Raw genomic sequence first — 24,454 nt, forward strand, 5'->3', positions numbered from 1 at the left:
TCTTCGGATTCAGTTGAAGGCAATGTTTCAATGGGTGGAATAATCTCCTACGTTGTAGGTAAGGGGGAATAGAGCTGAATAAGGCAAATCATGCCTGTAAAAGTATGTGCATGCAGTCACTCTTAATGCAATGAGGTACATAAGAAATTTTTAAAAACTTGCTGTACCTCTCCCTGTAATCATAAATAAAGATACCAAATCTATAATAAAGCAAATTGGACTGACTGAGATTTTCAGGGGGATCTCTTGCATACATGTTTTTCCAGGATTTATCTAATACCTGCCAAGTTACAATGAAATACAATAACCCTTTAAACAATTAGACAGTGTAAGGAATGATAAATTATTTTACCAAATATGTTGGTATGGTGCTACCATCTAGTGGATATACTCAGGTTTGATTTGAGCATTTGGTGAGTTTTATTTGGTATACTTCTCACATCCAAATTTTTGGAGAGCTACTTTATACAGACTATGATTTGGATTTGGAAATCCAAATCATACTCTGTTTAAAGTAGCTCTTCTGATATGTGTTACTGCATTGTATATGTAGACGTTTTACTGGAAGGGAAAACTGTCTCTACTTTATCTACAAATCAATTCACACATTAAAGCCCATTTAATGATAATGAGCACATTATATAAAATGACTGTTGTGCAAATTTCAATATATAGACATCAATCATAGTGGTCATCCACAACTTAAACTTGGGTTGGAAAGGTTGCTAAAATGTCGTTGGTGAGATGTTATTAAAATTGCACAAATTAATTCCACGTCAATCTAAAACATCTAAAAAAAAAAAAGAATGCATATTAGGCCATGCCCTTATTTTTTTTGCTTACGCCTTAATGGGTGATGTGCAAAAGTAAAACAATAAGTCAATAAAAGGGGTTGACACTGGGTCAGAAAAGGAGTTAGCAGGAGAAAAGTCATGTGGGCCTTTTTAGATATCAACTTGTTCTTGCTTGTGTATTTCATGTTATTGTATTATTATTTTTCTTCTGCTGTGTCCTCCCCTATTTATTCTACCTCCCGCCAGTTACAGGGAAAGTTTCATCTAAATGGGATGCACAAGGCTGGAGATGTGCTTCTGGGTGGGCTGTTTGAGATCCATTTCTTTTCTGTCTTTCCTGACCTGTCTTTTACCTCAGAGCCGCCACGGGTGAGTATGTCAGGGAAACAGCAAAGAGCAGAAACTGGGTAAAATCAATTCCAGTACTACAATGTGTTTTATGTAATGCGATATGACAGAATTACATTGGGTATTTATGCAATTTTAGACACATTAATTGTTTGCACAGTCTCCATCATTTTTTCTGCAAATATTGCAAAATTTGCTATTCAACTGGCTTATTTGTTGGCTTTGTCTGTGCAATATGTTCATGTCAGCACCGTTACAGTACTGTATCATGTGGTTGATGAGATCAACAGAAACTCCAACCTGCTGCCTGGTGTGTCTCTGGGATACAGTCTTTATGATAACGTCAAACTAGGAATTGGATTCCCTGCAGCATTTTCATTAGCCAGTGGTCGAGAGGAGCAGTTTATATTCGAATTATAACTTAATTATAACTTTATAACTTAAATGTCAAACTGAAAGATTTCCTTCACAATAACATTTTATCCTGTAACAAATAGATTTAATTGAATAAATCACACATCCCATTTGTTAAAGGTGCTGTAAGTGTGAGTTTAGAGTGAGATCGTTAACCTCCTGTTATGAGGTTATAATACTGTGTTAAACACAGTATTTAACACTTTCACCTGTGTATGAATAATACAAGCTATCAACTGTGTCATGACTGTTTGAATTAAAAAATGTATAATGCATAAACAGGTGGTAAGGCAGAATGTGACAGGCCTTCAGTGGATGGCCAGTGAAGCCTGGACTGCAGCTACTGTGCTTCAGACCCCCCAACTCATGTCATACCTGGGTGGTACTCTGGGCATTGCCATCCGTCAAGGAGAAATAACAGGGATTTCCTATTACAAATACGCCCTGATCTACAATACAACAACAGCTATGGAAATAGCATGGTGAGTTTAACCTTGCAATCTGGAATTCGTACAAATATTATGGTATTCTTATTAATATTTATAATGTGTCTTTTGAATAAATTTCAGGTAAATCAGTTTTGGGAATACACACTTCAGTGTAGATTTGCACCACCTCCAGCAGGTTGGGTGGAGGCTGGTGGAGAACTATGCACTGGACAGGAAGATCTAGAGATTGTGGAGCCTGAGTTCTTGGGCAGTTCAAACCTCAGGCTGGAGTATAATGTGTACAAGGCTGTCTATGCCCTGGCATATGCTCTCGATAACATGCTGCAGTGCGAACCAGGGAGAGGGCCTTTCAAAGGGCACAGCTGTGGACATTTGCAAATACTGGAGCCATGGCAGGTGTGATATCTCTTTACACTCACCTATTCATGTGACTGAATCCTATGCTTTAATATTTTTTGTGGAGAGCATTTAGGGAATGGGATTAAATTCAAAGCTATGCAATAACTAATTCTAAAGTGCATTGCAGATAGCTGAAAGGATTTTTCCTAACACTGGGTGACAGCAGTGGATAGTATTATCAGGTTACTGTCTTGTCACTGGGTATGTGGTAATAACATTGGTGTGACTTTATAAGAAATCCTTTGTTGGAGTTTTTCAGAAATGTTGTCTGTAGTCAGTTTGATTATTTTATCAAATGTTGATCATATAGAATTATTTTTTATATCTTCCCTTTTTGGTTTTCCTCCATGCCTTATATTCATAGCTTGTGTATTACTTGGGAAAAGGTCAACTTCACCACATCATTTGGTGATCAAGTGCTATTTGATGTAAATGGTGATGCCTTACCAATATATGATGTCATGAACTGGCTGTGGTTATCTGATGGACAAACCAAAGTTCAGAATGTGGGTGAAGTTAAAGAGTCAGCCAAAGGGGAAGAACTCATTATTGATGAAGAAAAAATCACCTGGAATTTTGAATCCAAACAGGTTAAATCTGATTTTTCAGACACCTATTTTGTGTCCCATGGATAAGTCATTATAGCAGTGGAAAGTAGCATAGGATAACGTATATTCATTTTTCACCCCATAGCCAGGCCAGTCAGTGTGCACTGAGAGCTGTCCTCCAGGTACCCACATGGCCAGAAAGAAGGGGGAACCAGGGTGTTGTTTTGATTGCATTCCTTGTTCTGAGGGAAAAATCAGCAAAAAGTCTGGTTGGTATTCATTTGTTAATATTGTTGGTTGGCAATATAAAATAAGAATGTATCTCAATACTTACTCTATTTTGTTAGACTCCATGGAGTGCACCAGTTGTCCAGAGGATTTCTGGTCCAGCTCCCAGTGTGACCACTGTCTTCCTAAGGAAACTGAGTTCCTCTCCCACCATGAACCTCTTGTAGCTGCTTGACAGTCACCTCCTTGTTTGGCGCATGTATCTGTGCTGTTGTCCTGGGAATCTTCACCTATCATCGCAGTACACCCATAGTACGCGCTAACAATTCAGAACTTAGTTTCCTGCTCTTGGTGTCACTTAAATTATGTTTCCTGTGTTCACTGCTGTTTATCGGACTGTCCTGGTTCTTACTTCCATTCAGGCAGCAATCTGCGCTGCTTGGCTTGCCTCTGCTTCACCAGTACCTTATAAAAACATTCAGTATTACAATGACAAGATAGTTTATGAATGTGTAGTTGGGTTCACAGTTGGTTTTGCAGCATTACTGGGCTATATTGGCTTTCTGGCCATCCTCAGTTTTCTGATTGCATTCTTAGCAAGGAATCTTCCAGACAACTTCAATTAGGCCAAACTCATCACTTTCAGCATGCTGATCTTCTGTGCAGTGTGGGTGGCCTTTGTTCCTGCTTATATCAGCTCACCAGGCAAATATGTGGAGGTATTTGCTATCCTGGCCTCCAGTTTTGGCCTCTTGGTGGCACTGTTTGGACCCAAATGTTACATAATCCTGCTGAGACCAGAGAGGAACACAAAGAAAGCTATCATGGGTCAGGGCATTGAGACATCAAACCCACACTTAGTTTCAGACCAATAAGACATAATTAAACATTCTTCACAAAAATACAGGCAGAAAAATAGGCTGATAGTAAGTGCTAAGTTATTGTTAAAGCAGGGATGATGACAAATAATTTGTAATAATGTGTGAGAATGTTTCAGTAAAACAAGTTATTCTATTTTTTCCATGATGCAGCACAAAGCTCTTGCATTTAAGATACAACTATTGTCTTTTTGACTTTTCATGGTGTATGTTAACATTTTACCGGATTAAACAAAAAATAACTTTTTTCAGAACAAATTAAGACCATCATCATCATCATCCATCATTATTATATGCATGTACTTTTGACCTGTCTGAATCTGGTGTGGACTCACCAGTGTGTATGTTGCCCCAAATTTAAAAAAAATATCTTCTCAACACCTGAGTTTCAAAACAAAATTACTCTCTCAAAGAAGCAGTGATCTATGAGTATAAAGTATAATATGACTATAAAGTAATTGCAAGCAACATTGATAATTATACAGTACAAAATACAAGCACCTGAGTTTAAAGCTGACTGGGATAGCTTTTCAATATTCTGACTCTCCAGAGTCTCTAAGAGCGTACTCACACTGTCCTCCCGGACCGCGACCCGGACTTTAGGGTACTTGTCCCCCCTCCCTCTCCCCCCTGCGCCCCAGCCCCGTTTGTACTCACACTGCCAGGGCCGGCCAATGCTTCTTGCTGTCCATACGCCATCACGCCGTAACACGTCACATGCGTTGTTTGCATGTGTGTGGCTTTGTTTACAAATCTTTCCACAGACCTCAGAGTTTTCGACTGTTTTTGAATATTTTCATCCGACCAAATCTGCAGTAGACACTCCACCTCCGCATCACACCAACATGAACCTTTCACCGCCATTGTTGTTGTTGTTAAATGTCCGCGCATGGTCCGTCCTTCTATTTACATGTCCGAACAGGCGGACATAACGCTACTGCCGTAGGGCTCGTGCTCATGCTCGCACACGTGCGCACGCTCGTGCTCGTACATGTGCAAACGGCTCCACTAAAGCCCGCCTCTTTCAAGCGGGCTGTGGATGGCCCGCTGGCCGCAGTTGTGCGCGGAGCGGGTGCACTCACACTGCTTAAAGGTACTAGGCTTTAGCTGAAAAACCGGTTTTGGCCCCGGCCAGAAGGACAGTGTGAGTAGGCTCTAACTTTCACTAAGTCAGCAACTTTATAAATTATACTGTTACCATGCTAGAGGGCTTTGCTTTACTCCATAGAGCTAGAGTTATAATGAATTAACTTTGCTCTATTTAACAGCAACTTTACCACCTCTACAAGCATAAAAAATAAGGCTAGTTATTTTAAGATGTTCAGGGGGAGATAGGAGGTCAACAGTCGATGCCACATGGAAGTGGTGTACATCATCTGAAAGTTGGAAATGTGGAGATTTTTTAAACATGAAGTGTTTATTTTTGTCACAAAGTTTTGTTATTACTCACTATGCACGTATATAAGTTAAATTAAAATGATTTAGCATGCTTTCAAATTATCAACTTAACAGAGGGCATAATTAAAGGATGTTGCAGATAAACTCCAGGTTAAAAGTGGATGCGGTAGAATGAAAAGGGATCTGCCCCCGGAAGTGGAATGTTGCATAGTAGGGAGTGTTCTCTCTACAGGTACTGGCGGTTCATTGGAGGAACCATGTGACCAGGGGCGGAGGATTCAACTTGTGTATGAATGAGAGCCTGTCTGAGAGTGATGAACAGTCCAAAGCCAGGACCAGAGACTGCTTCAGCAACATTCTGAGCCAACCCAATGAACTTTATTGCTGTATAAATTATTTGTGTGGGTGGGGCTCTGGGCTCTTTTTCTGGCTCATTGGTTGCAGCAAAAGCATGGCTGATTACCAGGATGACTCCGATTTCTGATCTCACAGAGACTCCTTGTTCAAGCATAATATCCTTTATAATAAACTGTGTATACCTTAAGTAGTAGTATGGCTTTCCTCATAAAAAAGAACATGACAGAAGCCAGAACATTAAAGCAGCTCAGTACAGTGTGTCAAGGTTTTCTACTCATCAATCAGAAAAACATTTTTTAAATTAATTCATTAAAAAACATTTTAAAAGTTTTGAAGGCCTTAGTACATTAAGATTTAATTATGAAAGCTACTCCCATAATGCCTCATAAGTTATTGCAGCAGCTTTTCAGTTTAAAACATTTGTTACACAGATTTGGTGTACATTTTTTGAAAAATGTACCACTCAAGAATTGATGAAAATGGTCATAAATCGCTCCAAATGACCACGTTAAAACACCCAGACCATGAGGAACACCATAGAAACTATAAATGTAGGCTAAATTTTAAAATATTGACCTTTGACCTCTAGGGACGGCTGTTGGCACAGTGGTTAGAGCAGTTTCCCAATGTAAAGAGGCTGAAGGTCCTTGAGGGAGTCTCTTTCACCCCATTTCCTGTCTGTCCTATAAAATAAAAGGCTTTAGGAAAAAAGAAAATGGGTTCTATACCTACGAAACTCTCCTTTACAGACATGACCCCTTTAACACTGCACTGGGGGGCGATAGACCAGAGGGGCAGCATTTAAATATACTTTCATAGCTCATCTCAACCCTCTCCCCCGCCAGGCCCTTCATAAATAGTTTTGGTGCCAACACGAAAAGGGCCTAGCTGGAGATGAGCTCCATGAATGTATCACCACTAGCTTGGCTGTATGGAAATCCTTAAGGGAATAATAGACACGTGTACCGCCACTCTGCACTAACGTTAAGCTGTAGTAAGATAGGGGGTATATTTGTTAATCAAAGCCGCTATACCAGGTGAAGTGTGCTGTCAACATCACACTGATTTAGCGTTCATGAATGGAGACAGTGCTGTGAGGCCCTCGGTTATGACTGCTTACACTAAGCGCCCACTGCCTTCTGTACTGGAGGTGTGGCAGGCATAGCGTGTGTGTGGGTTTTGTGCTTTGGCACCAGACAGCCATGAAGCATCATGTCAGAGGTGGGGAGGTAAGGGGAGTATGTATTTTGTTATAGAAATCATAGGGCAGCGGAGCCTGTGAGATAGAACTCCCTCTCATTTTGTTTCTCAACTCAAAATAAACGTGGCACAACCTGAAATGCAAATAGCTGCTTCACTACACACAACAGGAACACAACATTGAAACGGTTTCATTTACGTTTATTAACGTTGCTGTTTTTTATGCTGTACAAAGTTTGTACCATTAGTGGTAGTTGTGAGTATTGAAGTAAAGTAGGCCTATGTTTTCAATTTCGATTAATTGGAAAAATATCTAAAAGAAAAGAAAATAGAATCTAATCAGTTGTCTCTGTGGATACACTTGACATTATTGGTAAAAACTAATAGTAGCCAGCAGACATTCATCATTGACTTACTTAGGATATGTCTTTTAGTAAAATCTGCAACGAAAAAATATGTTTTTATGATACCATATGCAGCGAGATTGATAAGGAAAAAAACTTAGATGCATTATTCATTTCCACTGCTACTTGGCCATCAGGTGTTTCCTAGTATTTTTCTCCGGCCTCAAAAGAATGATGAAACACTTTGGAGCAAAGATACAGAAAAGTAAACCATAGCTTGAGGCCAGAATTGCAAAAATCTCTACAGCAACAGCATATTTTCCAGGAGAGCTAACATAAGCAGGAACAAAGGCTATCCAAACAGCACAGAATATCAGCATGCTGAAGGTGATCAGTTTAGCCTCATTGAAGTTGTCAGGCAGTTTCCGAGCAAGAAAGGCCAAAAGGAGACAGGTACAGGCCAGCAAACCAATGTAACCCAACACCAGAGAGAAGCCCACCACAGAGGCCATGGCACACTTCAGAGGGACCTTTAACCCTGGGATATCCAAGTCAGCTTGAGGCACAGGGGGGCTGAGTGATAGCCAAATGATACAGATGAAAACCTTGATGGAAAAAAAAGCATTGCGCAATGTCAGCTTAATATAAGTAAAATGCTGTTTCACTTTGTTATTAAAAAGCTCTAATGCAAATCTGACCTGTAAAGAGGAAAAGAGGCAGACACTTCCTCTCTGTTGGCCTGGACCGAACCACTTCATCAAGGCTTCAGCACCAGGCCGAGCTGAGCGGAAAGCTGCCAGAACAACTATGGTCTTGACTTGGAGGCAGGAAACACAAAGTACAAAGCTGATCCCAAAAGCTGCCTGCTGGAACCGACAAGCCCAGGCTGATGGACGACCAATGAACACCAGGGAGCACAGGAAGCAGAGCTTCAGCGACAGAAGAAGCAGGAAGCTCAGTTCTGAATTGTTGGCTCGCACCTAAAATGAGAATTTGGACGGGTATTAAAAAGACAAGCACGTTCTAAACCCAAAATGGATACATTCAGATTTTTAAAAACAAATCTATTTTAATATGCAGTCACACAGAATTATATTTTTTTCTGAGAAAATTCACTAACCGAAAATAAGTTGTGGGAATACATTACATTTACATTACTCTGGGTTCTTACCATAGGTGTCTGACGGTAGTAAAGGAAAACTACTAACACAGCTGTTGTAACAGCGACACCAGACACAGCTACTGTAGTCAGGGTAATGCCCAAGGTTTCATTAAAGGAAAGGAAGTCCAGGTGACGAGGGATGCAGGCAGTCCGTTTAGCATTGGACCAAAACTCAGACGGACAGCGCTCACATTGAAGGGAACCTGGTAGAGGATGACACACAAACGGAAGTATGAAAACACTGGTAACACTTTAGATGAGCTGAAACACAAAGTCAGGAATATCTTATGTTGAAATTTCCTCACCAGTTTGATTGCTTATCTCCCCTTCAGCACATGGGATACAGTCAAAGCAGCAGAGAGGTTCTCCCTTCCTGTTGGCCTTTCGAGTGCCCAGGGGACAGCTCTTACTGCACACTGAAACAGGCACCTAAACAAAAAGGAAATTTATATTTTAATGTGAATCTAAGGAATATTTAATTCAACAGACATTTGGTGTTGGACTGAATCAAATTTGATCCATTTTAAACACCTGATTGGATCCTGTGCTCCACTGAACAGCTGATTCATTAAGGTGGAAGTCAAACCCGTCCACACGACCAATCAAAACAATTGAGAGTGACCCTTCGGGGGTGTTCTGCCAGTTGACAAGGTCGTATTTTGCCGAGGTGTCGCCCCCTTGGAAGTAAAACATTTCCCCCTGTTGTGTTGTGAAATTCACGTTGTTCAAGTGCTGCAACAGCTGAAAGCATCAAAATTGTAGTAAATATTTCGATATTTCGATAGATATTTCGAAATCTAAAAGAGAGATGGATTAAGCAGCACATCTCCCAATGTGGTGGTGAAATAGACATCATTTTTACCTCTATGGGTTTGATGTGTTTTGGAGAGGAGCAGGTGGAACTGTTTTTTCTGGGTGAACTATCTCTATTGGGGCAGGAGAGAAGGCTGTGAAGGGCATGAGCTGCAGCATAAACAGCAAGGTAGACATTATATGTCACCCTTAACTGAGAGACGTCAGTGAAGTGGTTGTGCACTCCCTCCAGGGACTCTGTGCCACTGCAGAGTGGTAGAGAAGCCTTTTGATTCAACTTGTCTACATGAGACAGTGGTGAAGACGTATATGCAGAGAGTGATCTGTTCCGAGGACTGCAAACAAACATCTTTTCCCAAAATTCTTTTAAGAACTTATCGTCAGGACGACTAGATGGGTTCAAACTTCTAATATAATCTTCAAATCCAGGTATAGCTGAACTTCGAATGGCCACACCTAAAACCCCCCTTGCCACTTTAGAAGTGATGGGGTCTTGGAGAAGATCACCGCTGGTGCTCCAAGCTTCACTGGCCAGAAACTGTCTGTCAGTCACCTAGTGGTAGCAGCACAATCCAAAGATTATTTCAAAAAACTATTATGTTTCTGTTATTAATTACAGATTCAATGCACAGGTGTATCTCAGTTTCTTACGTTTATCTTGTCTAGTTGCAGGAACAGTTCCCTCACATCTGTGTACCAGGTAAAGATCAGAATCACTTTTACAGTCGAGGCCTGAATTGTGAGGGCTGCTCTTCGGGCATCAGTCACAATTTTTTCCCTTTGGAGAGTCTCTACAAAAGCCAGACACACCCCTGCCCCCTGAGTCTCCTCCTGAAAAACCTGACATATACAGTTGAATGGAGAAAAAAATTAGATGAATGAAAAGTTTTCAAACAGAGAATTTCTGTACATATCTTGTATATATTCCATCACAATTAACCCACAAAAAATGGAAACACCTTTATTGCAATGTTGCCATAATCGTTGTTTGCTACCACTGCTCCGATCCAGGTCCAATTGAAGCGTATGGCAAGCTGGGCAATGGCCCGGGCTTGGTAAATATCACTGGGCATGGTCCTGAAGAAGTTGGGATACTGGCGTCTGTCACTAAGACAGGGACAGCTAGCTGTGTAGCTCATCTACAGTAAAATATAAAATAAAAAAACTAAATATGTTATACACATAAACATTTCTACAATCTTATTATCACCCATCGTGTTTTCTTTTTGCAAAAGAGGTTTACTGCAGTGAGTCAGTATTTAGGCCACAAAGTCCATCAAAGTAGGTTAAAAACAAACTATAATTTTCATTAGAAATTCAAAATAAACACCAATACATTTTGAGATTTTAATTGAACTCACTAAAGGTACAGAGAGTGGCCCCAGGAGTCTGGAGAGTATCTTGGCTGCTTTAGACGAGGAACCGCCAATGATCAAAGGAACAGAATGATCACCTGATTAGTTTATAAATAAAAACAAATAACATAATTTGTTAGGGTCTGAATCTGTTTCAAACAAAACACCACAGTATTTATGCTGTCATCATTATATTCACTCCTTAGACGGTTGTATATCGGTTGCATACAAGGGTTGATTCAGTACCTCTCATTTCTCTGATTCCCTCTCTATATCCAGCAGAGTAATCTGGAGGGTCTGTTGAATCACAGCTGGTGCTCTCTCCTCCGACCAGCGACAGTGCAGCCTGCATAGCCCAAAGGGGTAGGGCACAGCTATCACGGATATGGTAGCCAAGTTTCACACCTGGCAGCAATGTTGTATTACCATTGATTTCCTCCAGCGCAAACACCATAGCATATATATACTGTAATGGAAGATTTTGCAGACTGAAACCATAGGAGAAAAGAAGTGAGAGAGATACCAGTCAAAATGCTGAAGCCCTGTAATAATCTTGTAATAATTTCGTGTAATTGGATAAGCAATTATAACAACACTTTTTTTTAACAAGAAAACTGATCTAAATGTGAAGAAACCACCATTAGTTAATTGCTTGTGGAATATAAAATATATTGATGTTAATACTTTTTGTGCAAATGTGTTTTACCGTATTCACAATAAATAGTACAGTTCAGAGTTTTACCCAGTGCAAGGTTTGATGTTCGGCAGCTGAGTGAAGTCATGGTTTATAGCTGAAGGCTTGTAATAAAGACTAAAGAGCCCACCGATAACAACATCTCCATCCTTGAACAGACCCTGGTTGCTGGGTGTACCCCACCGAGAACAAGTTGCTGTATGAACCACCTGCAACCCGACCCTGAGCCCCAGTCGTCTGCCCACAAGCCCCATGAGTAGCAGGGATGGTACTGAGCACAGTCTCAGAGTGAAGAGCCAGGTGAGCCAAAACATGGATGCAGCTGTTGTGGACACTTTAGATATATACAGTATACTCTGTTAGATGGCTTCTCATTAGTACAACATTCATAAATAAGGTTAACAGTTCCTGAAATGGAAAAGGTCAGATTTGATTAAATCCCTTTGTTATGCATCCTTACGACATTCACCTGTAAATCAAAATAAATGTAAATTGCAAAATGTACAATTACAACAGATACAACTTCCACTGACAACTGGCAAGGTGTTTCATACCCCCTCCTGCTCTGCACAACATAGATGTTGTTCTCTGTATTTATAACATCAGTAAAGGCCATGGTGGAATTACAGCAAACAGAATAACACTGTACTGAATGGCTTCTCTCAAGGTACAAAAACAATAATAAAATCACTGACTGCTGTGTGATACAGAAACTAGAGTATTTACCCGGAGGGCAGTGATTGTAGATATCCCAGTAGATTTAGATTTTCATCTTTAACATTCAGTAGATAGATTAATCCACAGTGACTCATAAAAACAGGGCAACACCTCTCACACCAGGGCCCTGCCAAACCACGCTCTTGTTTACGTAAGGTAGATTTATTATGAAGACCTTTTAGAAAATGTTTTGAAAAGACTGGTTTATTAATTATATTACAAAGTGTGCATACTCGTATACTGACCAAGAAAAAAGTTAGTGACTCCAAATCTAAATTGTGAAAAAAAATAATAATAATTCTAAGTGACATTTTCTTTAAATATGTGATAACTGATGCGGAAAAAAGTGTTGGCAATTAGGAAAAAAATGTTATGATTATACTGATAATCTTTCAGTTTTTGCTTATGTAATACATTTTGTCTACACTAAGCTGAAGTGCACCCTGTTCATGTTCTTGGGGCATGTTAGCTAAAAGAAAGACATGACAGTAATCTAATAACACACTAGCACACAGTATATGTCCCTTGTGTTTAAAGTACATTGAAAAATTAAACCTCTATCCATCTTCAACAGTTTGTCCCTATGGGGGTTGTGGGGGGCTGGAGCCGAAACCCAGCTGACATCGGGCGTGAGGCGGGGTCCACCCTGGACAGGACACCAGTCTATCACAGGGCACATAGAGACAAACAGAGACAGACAAACATTCACACTCACATTCACATCTACGGGCAATTTAGAGTCATCAATGAACCTAACATATGCATGTCTTTGAACCGTGGGAGGAAACCGGAGAACCCGGAGAAAACCCACGCAGACACAGGGAGAACATGCAAACTCCACACAGAAGGGTTGGGGTTAGGGGCAAGAGGGTTCCTGGAAAAATTAAACCTGACCTGTAAAAAACAAAACATGACAGATTTTAGTCCTATTTAGAACTTGGGATAGTATTATATTAGGAGTAGTTATTCTGACCAAAATTGTGTTTTACTGTTTTCAGGGGTGAAAAAAAATTACTTAGAATAATGATCGTCAATCCTAGAAAGATTATCCCCGCAAAACATTTCTTTGTATTTAATTTCAACTGTAAACACAGGAGAGGAAGTAGTTAATATCAGACCTGGATAACAGATCACCATTATTATTTTTTTAGACGCCTCTCAGGGCTAGAAATTAGTTCCATAAAAACTTTCCACAGCATCCTATGCACACATGTCCCAGTACCATAAAGATAGCAAGCACTGAGGTCACAACAACCCAGTTTCCAAATCATACCCAACATACATAGACGGATTATCATGACTAAAGGCCCTGAACAGAAACTTACCAAGGCCCCCTGCCAACACATGCAAACAGTGCGCATACACGCAAAGGCACTGTGATGCCAGCCAATGTAATAATGTCAGCAAACGTGATAAACCACAGACACCCACTAATAATATTGACCATGCATGCAAAATCCAGCTGCTGACCTTCCGCTCCGCTGTCACACAACGGAGCGGAAGGTCAGCAGCTAATATTGCTAAAGCACGAAGAAAAGAGCACAGTACCGTTATACTTGCTGTGTGTTTGTTTTTGTGAAACAATAATAATAACTCAGATTGAAGAGGAACAATGTGGATCCCTTCCTGGACGTGGAACAACTGACCAGCTCTTCATTCTCGCAAGGATCCTGGAGGGGGCCTGGGAGTATGCACATCCAGTCTACATGTGTTTTGTGGATCTGGAGAAGGCATATGACCGGGGTTCCTTGGGAGATACTGTGGGAGGTGCTCCGGGAGTATGGGATGAGGGGGTCACTTCTGTGGGCCATCCAATCTCTGTACACCCAAAGCGAGAGCTGTGTCCGGATCCTCGGCAGTAAGTCGGATTCGTCCCCGGTGGGGGTTGGCCTCCGCCAGGGGTGCGCTTTGTCACAAATCCTGTTCGTGATTTTCATGGGAAGGATATCGAGGCGTAGTCGTGATGGGGAGGGGTTGCAGTTCGGTGGGCTGAGGATCTCATCTCTGCTTTTCGCAGATGATGTGGTCCTGATGGCATCGTCGGTCAGTGACCTTCAGCACTCACTGGATCCGTTCGCAGCCGAGTGTGAAACGGCTGGGATGGGGATAAGCACCTCTAAATCTGAGGCCATGGCTCTCAGCAGGAAACCGGTGGATTGCCTTCTCCAGGTAGGGAATGAGTCCTTACCCCAAGTGAAGGAGTTCAAGTACCTCGGGATCATGTTCCGAGTGAGGGGACGATGGAGCGTGAGTTTGGCCGGAGAATCGGAGCAGCGGGGGCGGTGTTGCAGTCGCTCTACCGCACCGTTGTGACGAAAAGAGAGCTGAGCCGGAAGGCAAAGCTCTCGATCTACCGGTCAATCTTTGTTGCTACCCTCACCTATGGTCATGAAAGCTGGGTCATTACCGAAAGAACGAGGTCGCGGGTACAAGCGGCCGAAATGGGTTTTCTCAGGAGGGTGTCTGGAGTCTACCTTAGAGATAGGGTGAGAAGTTCAGCCATCCGTGAGGAACTCGGAGTAGAGCAGCTGCTCCTTTGCGTTGAAAGGAGCCAGTTGAGGTGGTTCGGGCATCTAGTAAGGATGCCCCCTGGGCGCCTCCCTAGGGAGGTGTTCCAGGCACGTCCAGCTGGGAGGAGGCCTCGGGGAAGACCCAGGACTAGGTGGAGGGATTATATCTCCACACTGGCCTGGGAACGCCTCGGGATCCCCCAGTTAGAGCTGCTTAATGTGGCCCGGGAAAGGGAAGTTTGGGGTCCCCTGCTGGAGCTGCTGCCCCCGCGACCCGACCCCGGATAAGCGGATGAAGATGAGATGAGATGAGACTTTGAATATTATCACAATTAAGTGATCAGTCAGTGATGTAAATAACAAACTGCAAACAATAAAGGCTTCTAACCATTTTTTTCATTTTTCAGTGTCTCTATTTTATATGAGAATCGTTTTTATATAAATTGAATATAAAAATTGAATATAAAAAAATAAAGGAAAAGAAAATATGAGATGTTTTACATATTTCGGCCATAAGCAGTCTAACTGACCGCACATCACTTCACTTCGGTTTCATTGTTACATTTTTCATAAGATTTGCTGCTTTCATTGTCTCTCTTGTCGCTAACTTTGTTAGCGGTCTCCAGCTGTGCCTCTTTGTGAATTTACTTGTAAGTCAATTATTATATAGCTGTATTATATCGCCTGGTTGGCACCATGGGCAAAGAAAAACGGGAGTTCCCCTCCGTGAAACAGCGAGCGGAACAGTTCGGTGCTGAAATAATGCGACTCTGTGTAGCAGGGAAAGCCGAGGAAGACTGTCTGCATCCTGAGCACCTTGCGCGCTGGTGTGGGCACCTTTAGTGGGGCGAAGGCAACACCAGAAACTGTGATGTGCTATAACAACACCAAGTACGGCGAGGACAACCCGGACAAGTTGCGAAAGGGGTAGGCTACTCTGTCAAAGGCGGTACGGAAGACGGCCGGCCAGTGGCGGCCTTTATAACATCCTCCTCGACCTGGCTGGGATAAATGCCCGCATCTTATTCAAGGAGCACCAGCAGCAGGAGAGCCCGGGGAAAGCGGCCGCGGCAGTCGGCACAAAATGGGCACAGCGGAAGCAACCACCACAGCAGCAGCAGCAGACACGGACACGGAGGCAGTGCCGGTCTAAAGAGCTGCAAACGAAACCGAACCTCAAACACTTGAAATGCCTCAAGTCTGTGCGTCATTGAGTCATCACACATTACTCATTTAATCTTATAATTTCTGAAAATTGCAAATGATTTTATTATCATAGTACATTTTCAAAACAACATTCATTCCAATTCCAATTTTTTTTTAAATTGTACCGAAAAAAAAAAAAAAAAGCCTCTGAATGAGGCCAATAGGGGCCCTGGGCACACGCCCACTTTTCCCATGCGGTAATCCGTCTATGCCAACATATCAGGAGTGCAACTGCCTGATGGGTCATCTCACTTGTCCGAACATGGCAGATGGCCAGGATGAGCAAACACACCTGCCTGATCTTCCCCCTGTGCCTGGGACTGGGACTGATAGAGGGAGAACCTCTCCATCTAGAAGCAGGCCACTGCCTTGCCACTCACCACCACGAGCCCTTACAGCTTAGCTTTGAATAAGGAAACATGCTACGTCTCAGCATCTAGGTCTTATGAAGATGTGAAGTAAGGTAATCATCAAACAAAGACAGCAATAGTAAAACGTTTGGAAAATAAACTAATACAACAGAGCTTGTTGGTGCTTTCACTTTTTGGGCACATGGTGTTTAAATTTCCGATAACTTCTGCAAGTGTCATCATGTTCAGTTGTGTCCATGTTGTCTAAAATCAAGCATTCTCAAGGAAGATACCCCGATGTCAACCAGGACTGATTTGTCTCGGAGTGGATATACTTCTTAATCCTGTATTAATTTATGTACACAGGCAAGCACAGAACAATGCCCCCTGTGTCACAGCAGCTTGTTTATGTTTACATGAACTGTAAAAAAAAAAAAAAAACACCTATATTAAAACATAAAGAAGCTTCAATATGGCACCAAGAGGTCAATCATCAGTAAAGGACTCAACAGTTTAACATGCAGTGGAATACAAGGGTTCCCATGCTGTGAGTTCAAGCATGAATTTACAAAATGAAGTCTGGTAAGATCGACTTTACACACTTCTCTTCAAGCCTGGGACATCCTTTGTTCAAAAGGGCAAAATTCATTCAGGAGGATGGAGGTACTAATGAGCCGCAGGTGTGCAATTGCTCACCTCCCATCATTGTTCATTACATACAAGCAGTTACATCTCTTTCCACACTGACACAGAGATGGCACAGAGGGGAAAAGATATGTTGTGTTCATCTTTGTTGTTATGCATGGTTTTGCAGACCATAGCTAACACATCACCATCATGTATTGTATCTACATATTACAGTTTCAGAGGTCTTATTGAAAAGATGTATCTTAATACACCAAAAACAAATCTAATAAGATATAAATAAAATATATATAAATAAGTCATCAGCTGCTAAAGTGTGTATACATTTGTTTGGGACACCCTGTATTTGATAAATATATATATATATATATATATATATAACTCCACATATCTGTCTACATGTTCATCCTGTTGTGATTGACTGTACGGTGAAGTGGAAATGAATTTCCCCTCTTGAACAATAAAGTCTAAAGTCCATAATTTTTCACCATCTGAGAGGTTTTCAAAGTACTGTAATATCTAGAATAAATTCATGGAAATAATACTAGCATGGGTAATTCTACTAACTCCACGGTGACAACTTGGCAGTGTGTTGGTATACGATTACTACTACAATAACATATACATTTATCAGGAACGGACATCTCAACCATTTTGTAGAGGCCTATATTTAGAAATGACACATTTTTCTTAGTGGGGGCATTAAAGTGTAATTCTCTTTGTGGTCAGCAGCAATAAAAACTTTAAATAAAGTATGGCTCTATATAATGTGTGAAGGTTGTAAGGCAAATGATTAAAAATGAAAATGGCATGTGGTTTCATCCTCAGAACTGACACAAGAACCTGTTTGTGAAAAGCAGGAGGCCTTTCAGACTCCCTCTTCACTGGCCACTCTCAGCACACCCTGATTGGCATTATAGACAAGTGAAGTAGGCAGACAACTCTTCCCCACATCTATCTGCCTACCTGATGGGATAGGTGTTTAGCGTGTGCCAAGCATGGACGCACTGCACCCACACTAGTCCCATTAAACACAGGGGAACTGCACCTACAACTTGAAAACAATTGTGAAATGGTTGAGTTCTTCAGCTCCGGGGGAATGTTTGTCAAGTCTAGTAGGAAAGAAATTGTCTGTCTAACAAAGACACATTATTATTAGCATAATAGGAATTTTGGAGATGAATCCGTCAAAATGAATATTCTGTATAGTTTGGCCTTTGCTGCACAGACTTTATATAGAAAAGTGACATCAAAGATCAGATTTTCATCTTCAGTCAACTATTACATATTCACTACAGTTTGTATTTTGTTGTTGGTTTGGTAAATTTTAGACTTAAGAATAGGATGCCTTGCAGAGTTATTTTGTATTTGTATTTGTACTTTTATTAACAGGTGAGAAAGAGCAAGATGTTGCACAGCTGCCCAACCTAACCAAGCCGAGATGTACATGACTTCTAACAAGAAAGACACCTTGGTGAGGCAGCATCAGAGCATCATTAAATGGTATAATACTTCCATCTAGTGGTTGTTTTTCAGTACATGCAGTGAAACAATGATGCCCATGTTGTCACCATACCATTACTTCTTTAGAGGTTAGTCGATTAACTGCAGTTAGAATAATGGGTAGCTTGTAATATTTCTCTCACATATTTGGTTTTGATAGCTACATCAACTATTGTGATGATAAAAAATGTAGTTCTTTAATGCCATTTACAGTACTGTTAAACATGAAACTATAAATCTAACTTATTTAATTATATGTTTTCATTTCAACTAATGCAAAGCATAATGAAAATAGTATGGTACACAAGCTAAAATCTGTAATATTCATCAAAGTCTTAGTTTTCTGAGAAACTGGTGGAGAGTTTAATTCAGTTGATGTACAGTATTTGTTCAAAACACAGAAAAAGATAACCACATTAATACAAAATGAATCAATACAATGTTTAGTGAGCAGCATGTAATATACATTTTATTGTTTTATGGTTCATGAAAAGTGTTATATTAGCATTTAATGATGTCTAAGAATAGAAGAAATTTTCAACTGCCAATGAAAAGACATAAATATGTGTGGCTGCAAGTAATTGGTAAATTTTCTACAAACACATTAATAATTAGCATTTTTAAGATGAAAGAAATTGACATAACAAATACACATAAACAATTGTGTGATACCAGACCGGGGTACATATTTACATTTATCATATAAATAGGAAAACGATTAATATGCTTACATTTAAGCTAGAAAAACTACCTGGCCATGAGATGTTTCTTAGTGTTTTTCTCAGGTCTCAATAAAATGATGAAACATTTGGGGGCAAAGATGCATAGCAACAAACCATAGCTGGAAGCCAGGATTGCAAAAATTTCCACAGTGACAACGTACTTCCCAGGAGAGCTAACGTAAGCGGGAACAAAAGCCACCCAAACAGCACAGAATATCAGCATGCTGAAGGTGATCAGTTTGGCCTCATTGAAATTGTCAGGGAGTTTCCGTGAAAGAAAGGCCAAGAGGAGGCAGGTAGAGGCCAGCAAACCAATGTAACCCAGAACTAGAGAGAAGCCCACCACAGAGGCCATGGCACACTCAAGGGTGACCCTTGACCCTTGAAAACCCAGATCACGTCGAGGCACAGGAGGGCTGAGGGACAGCCATGTGACACAGATGATAATCTGGATGAAAAGTAAACACATTTAAATCTTATTGTTTTTATATCAAATGTAGAAATGTTCTCATTATTTAATCAATAAAACAATATATACACACCTGTATAGAAGTAAAGAGGCAGACACTTCCTCTCTGTTGGACTGGACCGAACCACTTCTTCAGGGTTTCAGCACCAGGCCGAGCTGAGCGGAAAACTGCAATAACTACAAAGGTTTTGACCAGAAGGCAGGAAACACAGAGTACAAAGCTGACCCCAAAAGCTGCCTGCTGGAACCAACAAGACCAGGCTGATGGACGACCAATGAACACCAGGGAGCACAGGAAGCAGAGCTTCAGTGACAGAAGAAGCAGGAAGCTCAGTTCTGAATTGTTGGCTCGCACCTGAAATGAGAATTTGGACGGGTATTAAAAAGACAAGCATGTTAACAACCCAAAATGGATACATTCAGATTTTCATCAACAGGCAAACATGTGTCCATAAATAATACAATATCATTTAATAAACAAACAAAACAAAAGAAAGAAAGGTGAAAGATTTCAAATGCATATAACAGACTCCATTGAGTTACTCTGGGTTCTTACCATAGGTGTCTGACGGTAGTAAAGAAAAACTACAAACACAGCTGTTGTAACAGCGACACCAGACACAGCTACTGTAGTCAGGGTAATGCCCAAGGTTTCATTAAAGGAAAGGAAGTCCAGCTGGCGAGGGATGCAGGCAGTCCGTTTAGCATTGGACCAAAACTCAGTTGGACAACGCTCACAGTGAAGGGAACCTGGCAGAGGAAAAAAAGAGGAGAGAGCGAAGGGAAATGAACACACAGGGAAAAACGAAGGTTGTCTCATGGAATCATTTCCTCACCAGTTTGATTGCTTATCTCCCCTTCAGCACATGGGATACAGTCAAAGCAGCAGAGAGGTTCTCCCTTCCTGTTGGCCTTTCGAGTGCCCAGGGGGCAGCTCTTACTGCACACTGAAACAGGCACCTACACAAAAATCCAAATAATATTCTCAATCATAAAACCTTGTGAATCAACACAGGTGTTTTGTTCGTTAGTAGTTTTAAGACAACTTGTTGATGTGACTACCTGATTGGATCCTGTGCTCCACTGAACAGCTGACTCATTTAGATGGAGGTCTGACCCCTCCACACGACCAATCAAGACAAGTTTGAGTGACCCGTCAGGGGTGTTCTGCCAGTTGACAAGGTCGTACTTTGCTGGAATGTCAGCACCTTGGAAGTAAAACATTTCCCCTTGTGGTGTTGTAACGTTCACTTTGTTCAAGTGCTGCAAAAGCTGAAAGCATCAAATGTTGACATTTAAAACAAGTCTGTATACAAAAAATGATTTATAATACATTTTTTACAATACATTTTTTGTTTATCAACACTTTAAGGGCTAGGACTCCTGTGGATAAGATGGCACAGGCATATTTGTGTTTACCTCTATGGGTTTGATGTGTTTTGGCGAGGAGCAGGTGGAGCTGCTGTTTCCGAGTGAACTGTTTCCATTGGAGCAGGAGAGAAGGCTGTGAAGGGCGTGGGCTGCAGCATAAACAGCAAGGTAGACATTATATGCCACCCTTAACTGAGAGACGTCAGTGAAGTGGTTCTGCACTCCCTCCAGGGACTCCGTGCCGCTGCAAGGTGAAAGTGAAGCTTTCTGAATGGCCCCCGAAACAGAAGTTGAAACAGAAACATTTGACTGATGGTCAGATCTTGTTTTGAGTGGTGAAGGGAAACTTGAAAGGAGAGGTACTGGATGTGATTGTGTAGCTCTAAGACTGCATTCAAACTCCTTTTCCCAGAATTCTCGTAAGAATATGTCACCAGGACGACGAATTGGGTGCAAACTTTTGAGATAATTTTCAAATCCCGGTATTGTTGAACTTCTAATGGCCACACCAAGAACTCCACTTGCCACATTAGAGATGGCAAAATCTTGAAGAAGATCACCGTTGGTGCTCCAAGCCTCACTTGCCAGAAACTGTCTGTCAGTCACCTACAGTAAGAGGACACTGAAATAAATTACAACAAGAATAATAATTTATGACTTTTTTTTTTTTTTTTACAAACTATGTCTTTGTTTAATGATGAAAACCTTAGTTTTTTACACATTCCTATTCCACTTGCTCACATTTCTCTTGGCCAGTTCCAGAAATACTTTCTTTACTTCTGTATACCAGCAAAAGATCAGAATCACCCTTGCAGATGAAGCTTCAATTGTGAGTGCTACTCGTCTGGCATCTTTCATGATAGTTTCTTTGCGCAAAGTCTCTATGAAGTCCAAACACACCCCTTTCCCCTGAGTCTCTTCCTGAAATGCCTGGAAGTCGAAAGAACAAATATGTTAATACATACAGTATATTATCTGTGCTATATATGTTTTCAGGCAACTTTCAGTATAAAAACAAAGACATAGACCTGTATCGCCAAATGACCATAATCGTTGTTTGCTATCACAGCTCCCACCCAAGTCCAGTGGAAGCGTATGGCCAATTGAGCCATTGCCCGGGCTTGGTAAATATCACTGGGGATTGTTCTGAAGATGTTTGGAAACTTAAGCCTGTCACTAAGACAGGGGCAGCTTGCTAAGTAGCTGATCTGAGAGAAAAATGCAGAAATATTGTTTTTACAGCAAAAATACTATTTTTTTTTAATCACGTTTTCAAAATAGTATCAACCTCTTGATGTAGACTGTGTAAAAAAGGTTTATCAGATGCTTTTTTCTTAAGGTAATGAGACTTACAAGGGGCACAGAGAGAGGCCCCAGGATCCTGGATAGAATCATGGTTACTGTTGACGAGGCAGCACCAATAAGCAAAGGAACAGGTTGGCCACCAGCTAAAAGCATTACACATATAATGACACAAAGACAATATTTTTAGACTAAGACCATATCAGTTGTTAATATGAAATAAACTGCATACTAAATTATATTAAGTCATACCTGCTGTATCTCTAGGTTGTTCATACACTGAAGAACGAGACGTAGCAGCTGTGAAGTTGCAGCTGTGTGCATCTCCTCCAACCAGTGACAGTGCAGCTTGCAGAGCCCAGGGGCCTCGGGAACAGCTATCAAGTATACGGTAGCCAAGCTTCACTCCTGGTAGCAGGGTACTGTTACGATTGATTTCCTCCACCGCAAACACCATAGAATATATATTTTTTAACGAATGTAGATCTAAACTGAGATCAAAGGAGATGAAAAGTACATATATTTAAATCAGCTAAAGATAAAAAAAATAATAATAATAACTATGGACATGAATGTAAAAACAGCAAATGTCAAAATATATCTATACGAACATAAATGTATTACATCAAAATCTATTTAAATAATTCTACTATAATTAAAATATGCTTAGCTCAGATAAGTATAAAGACTACATTTGTGTAAATACATATCAAACATTGTGTATACTAAAGAATTGCATACGTTATTAGCTCAACTTTTAGTAAATTTATCTTTTATATTCATCTTATCATCTTAGAAACACGAGCATGACAAAAAGCACAAATATATATATATATATATATATATATATATATTTTGCTGAATAACATAATAACTACCAGATGTTCAACAACATCATATCAAGTATTACCCAGTGCAAGGTCCATAATACGGCAGCTTGGTGAAGTCCTGCTCTAGAGCTGAAGGTTTAAAATACAGATTAAAAAGTCCACCGATAATCACATCTCCATCCTGGGAGAGGGTCTTGTTGCTCGATGCACCCCACTGGGAGCACACTATCGCCTGAACTACCTCCAGCCCCATGTGTCTGCCCACTACTCTGAGAAGCAGCAGGGAGAGAGCTGAGGAAGGCCACCGAGTGAACCAAGACATGGACGCAGCTGTTCTGGACATTTAACAGATATTGTTAACAGTATGAATGTGAGACTACACATCAATAAATTCAGTCTGCCTAAAACACAGTCACATCTACAATGCTTCATCAAACCTGACAATAGAGTGAATGAAAAAACATACAGTACCTCATAGACAATGTTCAACAGTTCCTGATACCAAAGAAAAATCCCTTCCACATTATCAAATGTAACTTCAAAGCCATATGTTACCTGAACAAAGAGAAGACATTTTAAAAATAAACATGCCACACAGTTAAAAAGCTCCTATCACAATGTAGATAGTTAACTCTGTAAATGGTATCTTGTCTAAAACAGAACCACCCCCCACTCTGCACAAGTTAATTGTTGATGTGAGTATTTATAATAGGTGTAAAGCCTAACAGAACAAGTAACGCTGGTCACACAAACAGTACATAAGCCAGAATTATTCCTCTCTAGAGTGATGGTGGAAAAACAATCAATTGCACATGAATAGCAGTTATGAGGTGGTGGGGGGGGGGGGGGGTGCAAGTGTATAGTATGATGTCATGCAAATAACCTGACTAATACTGTAACTCAGGAGAAGGAAGTTAAAAAGTTTTGGGAGGCTGCTTAGCTGTTATATTAAACTGCAGAGTGGACATCAAACATGAACAAAATGATCCAATGTCATGTTGGATGTTAGATGTTAGATTTCTAAAGAATATTGTACTGTGATTGATCCATATAACTAAACAAAGTGTGGCAATCTGTTGAAACCAGTATGGGGAATTGTATGCCCAGAGCAACAGGTGTGCTGTTTGTCAGCTCTATTATACAGTAATTTTATGAACAATTACATCCCATTATTTTAAAGATGGCATATGGGAAAAGATGAAGTTGTTTGTGACTTACAATAATTGATGCTGAGCTTGAGCTTCACTCTTGATAAATTATCTGTTGTAAGTTCTGTGTAGCATTTTAAGTAAAATAGGAAATAAACATGGAATTTCTTGAAATCAAATATTTCTATTTTTTATTGCATTGATAGGAAAATTCCCACAGTCCTCTGATGAGCAAAAATACAAAGAAAAAAGTATGCGTAACACTGAAACAAAACAAAAAAAAAATTGCTTTGCCACCCT

General features: G+C 40.6%; 2 protein-coding genes and 1 pseudogene across 3 annotated transcripts; 1 reads left to right on the plus strand and 2 right to left on the minus strand.

The window, feature by feature from the left end:
- Nucleotides 1-730: 730 nt before the first annotated feature.
- Nucleotides 731-4,055, plus strand: LOC310947451 (extracellular calcium-sensing receptor-like; annotated as a pseudogene). Its single transcript has 8 exons — nt 731-739; nt 1,041-1,201; nt 1,391-1,484; nt 1,839-2,038; nt 2,126-2,401; nt 2,769-2,994; nt 3,098-3,221; nt 3,300-4,055. The product of its transcript is annotated as an extracellular calcium-sensing receptor-like (transcript).
- A 3,484-nt stretch (nt 4,056-7,539) lies between these two features.
- olfcr1 (olfactory receptor C family, r1) lies at nt 7,540-11,569 on the minus strand (the record flags this gene model as incomplete). Its single annotated transcript, XM_083914238.1, has 11 exons — nt 11,430-11,569; nt 10,934-11,175; nt 10,694-10,785; nt 10,292-10,471; nt 9,984-10,172; nt 9,382-9,885; nt 9,051-9,260; nt 8,825-8,948; nt 8,529-8,722; nt 8,056-8,337; nt 7,540-7,962 (listed from the first exon to the last, which is right to left on the minus strand). Exons 2-11 carry the CDS (start codon nt 11,139-11,141, stop codon nt 7,540-7,542), a joined length of 2,406 nt encoding a protein of 801 aa, XP_083770364.1. The 5' UTR covers nt 11,142-11,175; nt 11,430-11,569.
- A 7,490-nt stretch (nt 11,570-19,059) lies between these two features.
- LOC310947519 (extracellular calcium-sensing receptor-like) lies at nt 19,060-23,349 on the minus strand (the record flags this gene model as incomplete). Its single annotated transcript, XM_083914346.1, has 11 exons — nt 19,060-19,482; nt 19,577-19,858; nt 20,060-20,253; nt 20,340-20,463; nt 20,566-20,775; nt 20,923-21,480; nt 21,616-21,804; nt 21,903-22,082; nt 22,228-22,322; nt 22,429-22,667; nt 23,087-23,349. 11 exons carry the CDS (start codon nt 23,347-23,349, stop codon nt 19,060-19,062), a joined length of 2,757 nt encoding a protein of 918 aa, XP_083770472.1.
- Between the last annotated feature and the right edge of the window lie 1,105 nt (nt 23,350-24,454).

This window comes from Echiichthys vipera (assembly GCF_963691815.1).
Source record: "Echiichthys vipera genome assembly, chromosome: 5".
Classification (NCBI taxonomy): Eukaryota; Metazoa; Chordata; class Actinopteri; order Perciformes; family Trachinidae; genus Echiichthys; species Echiichthys vipera.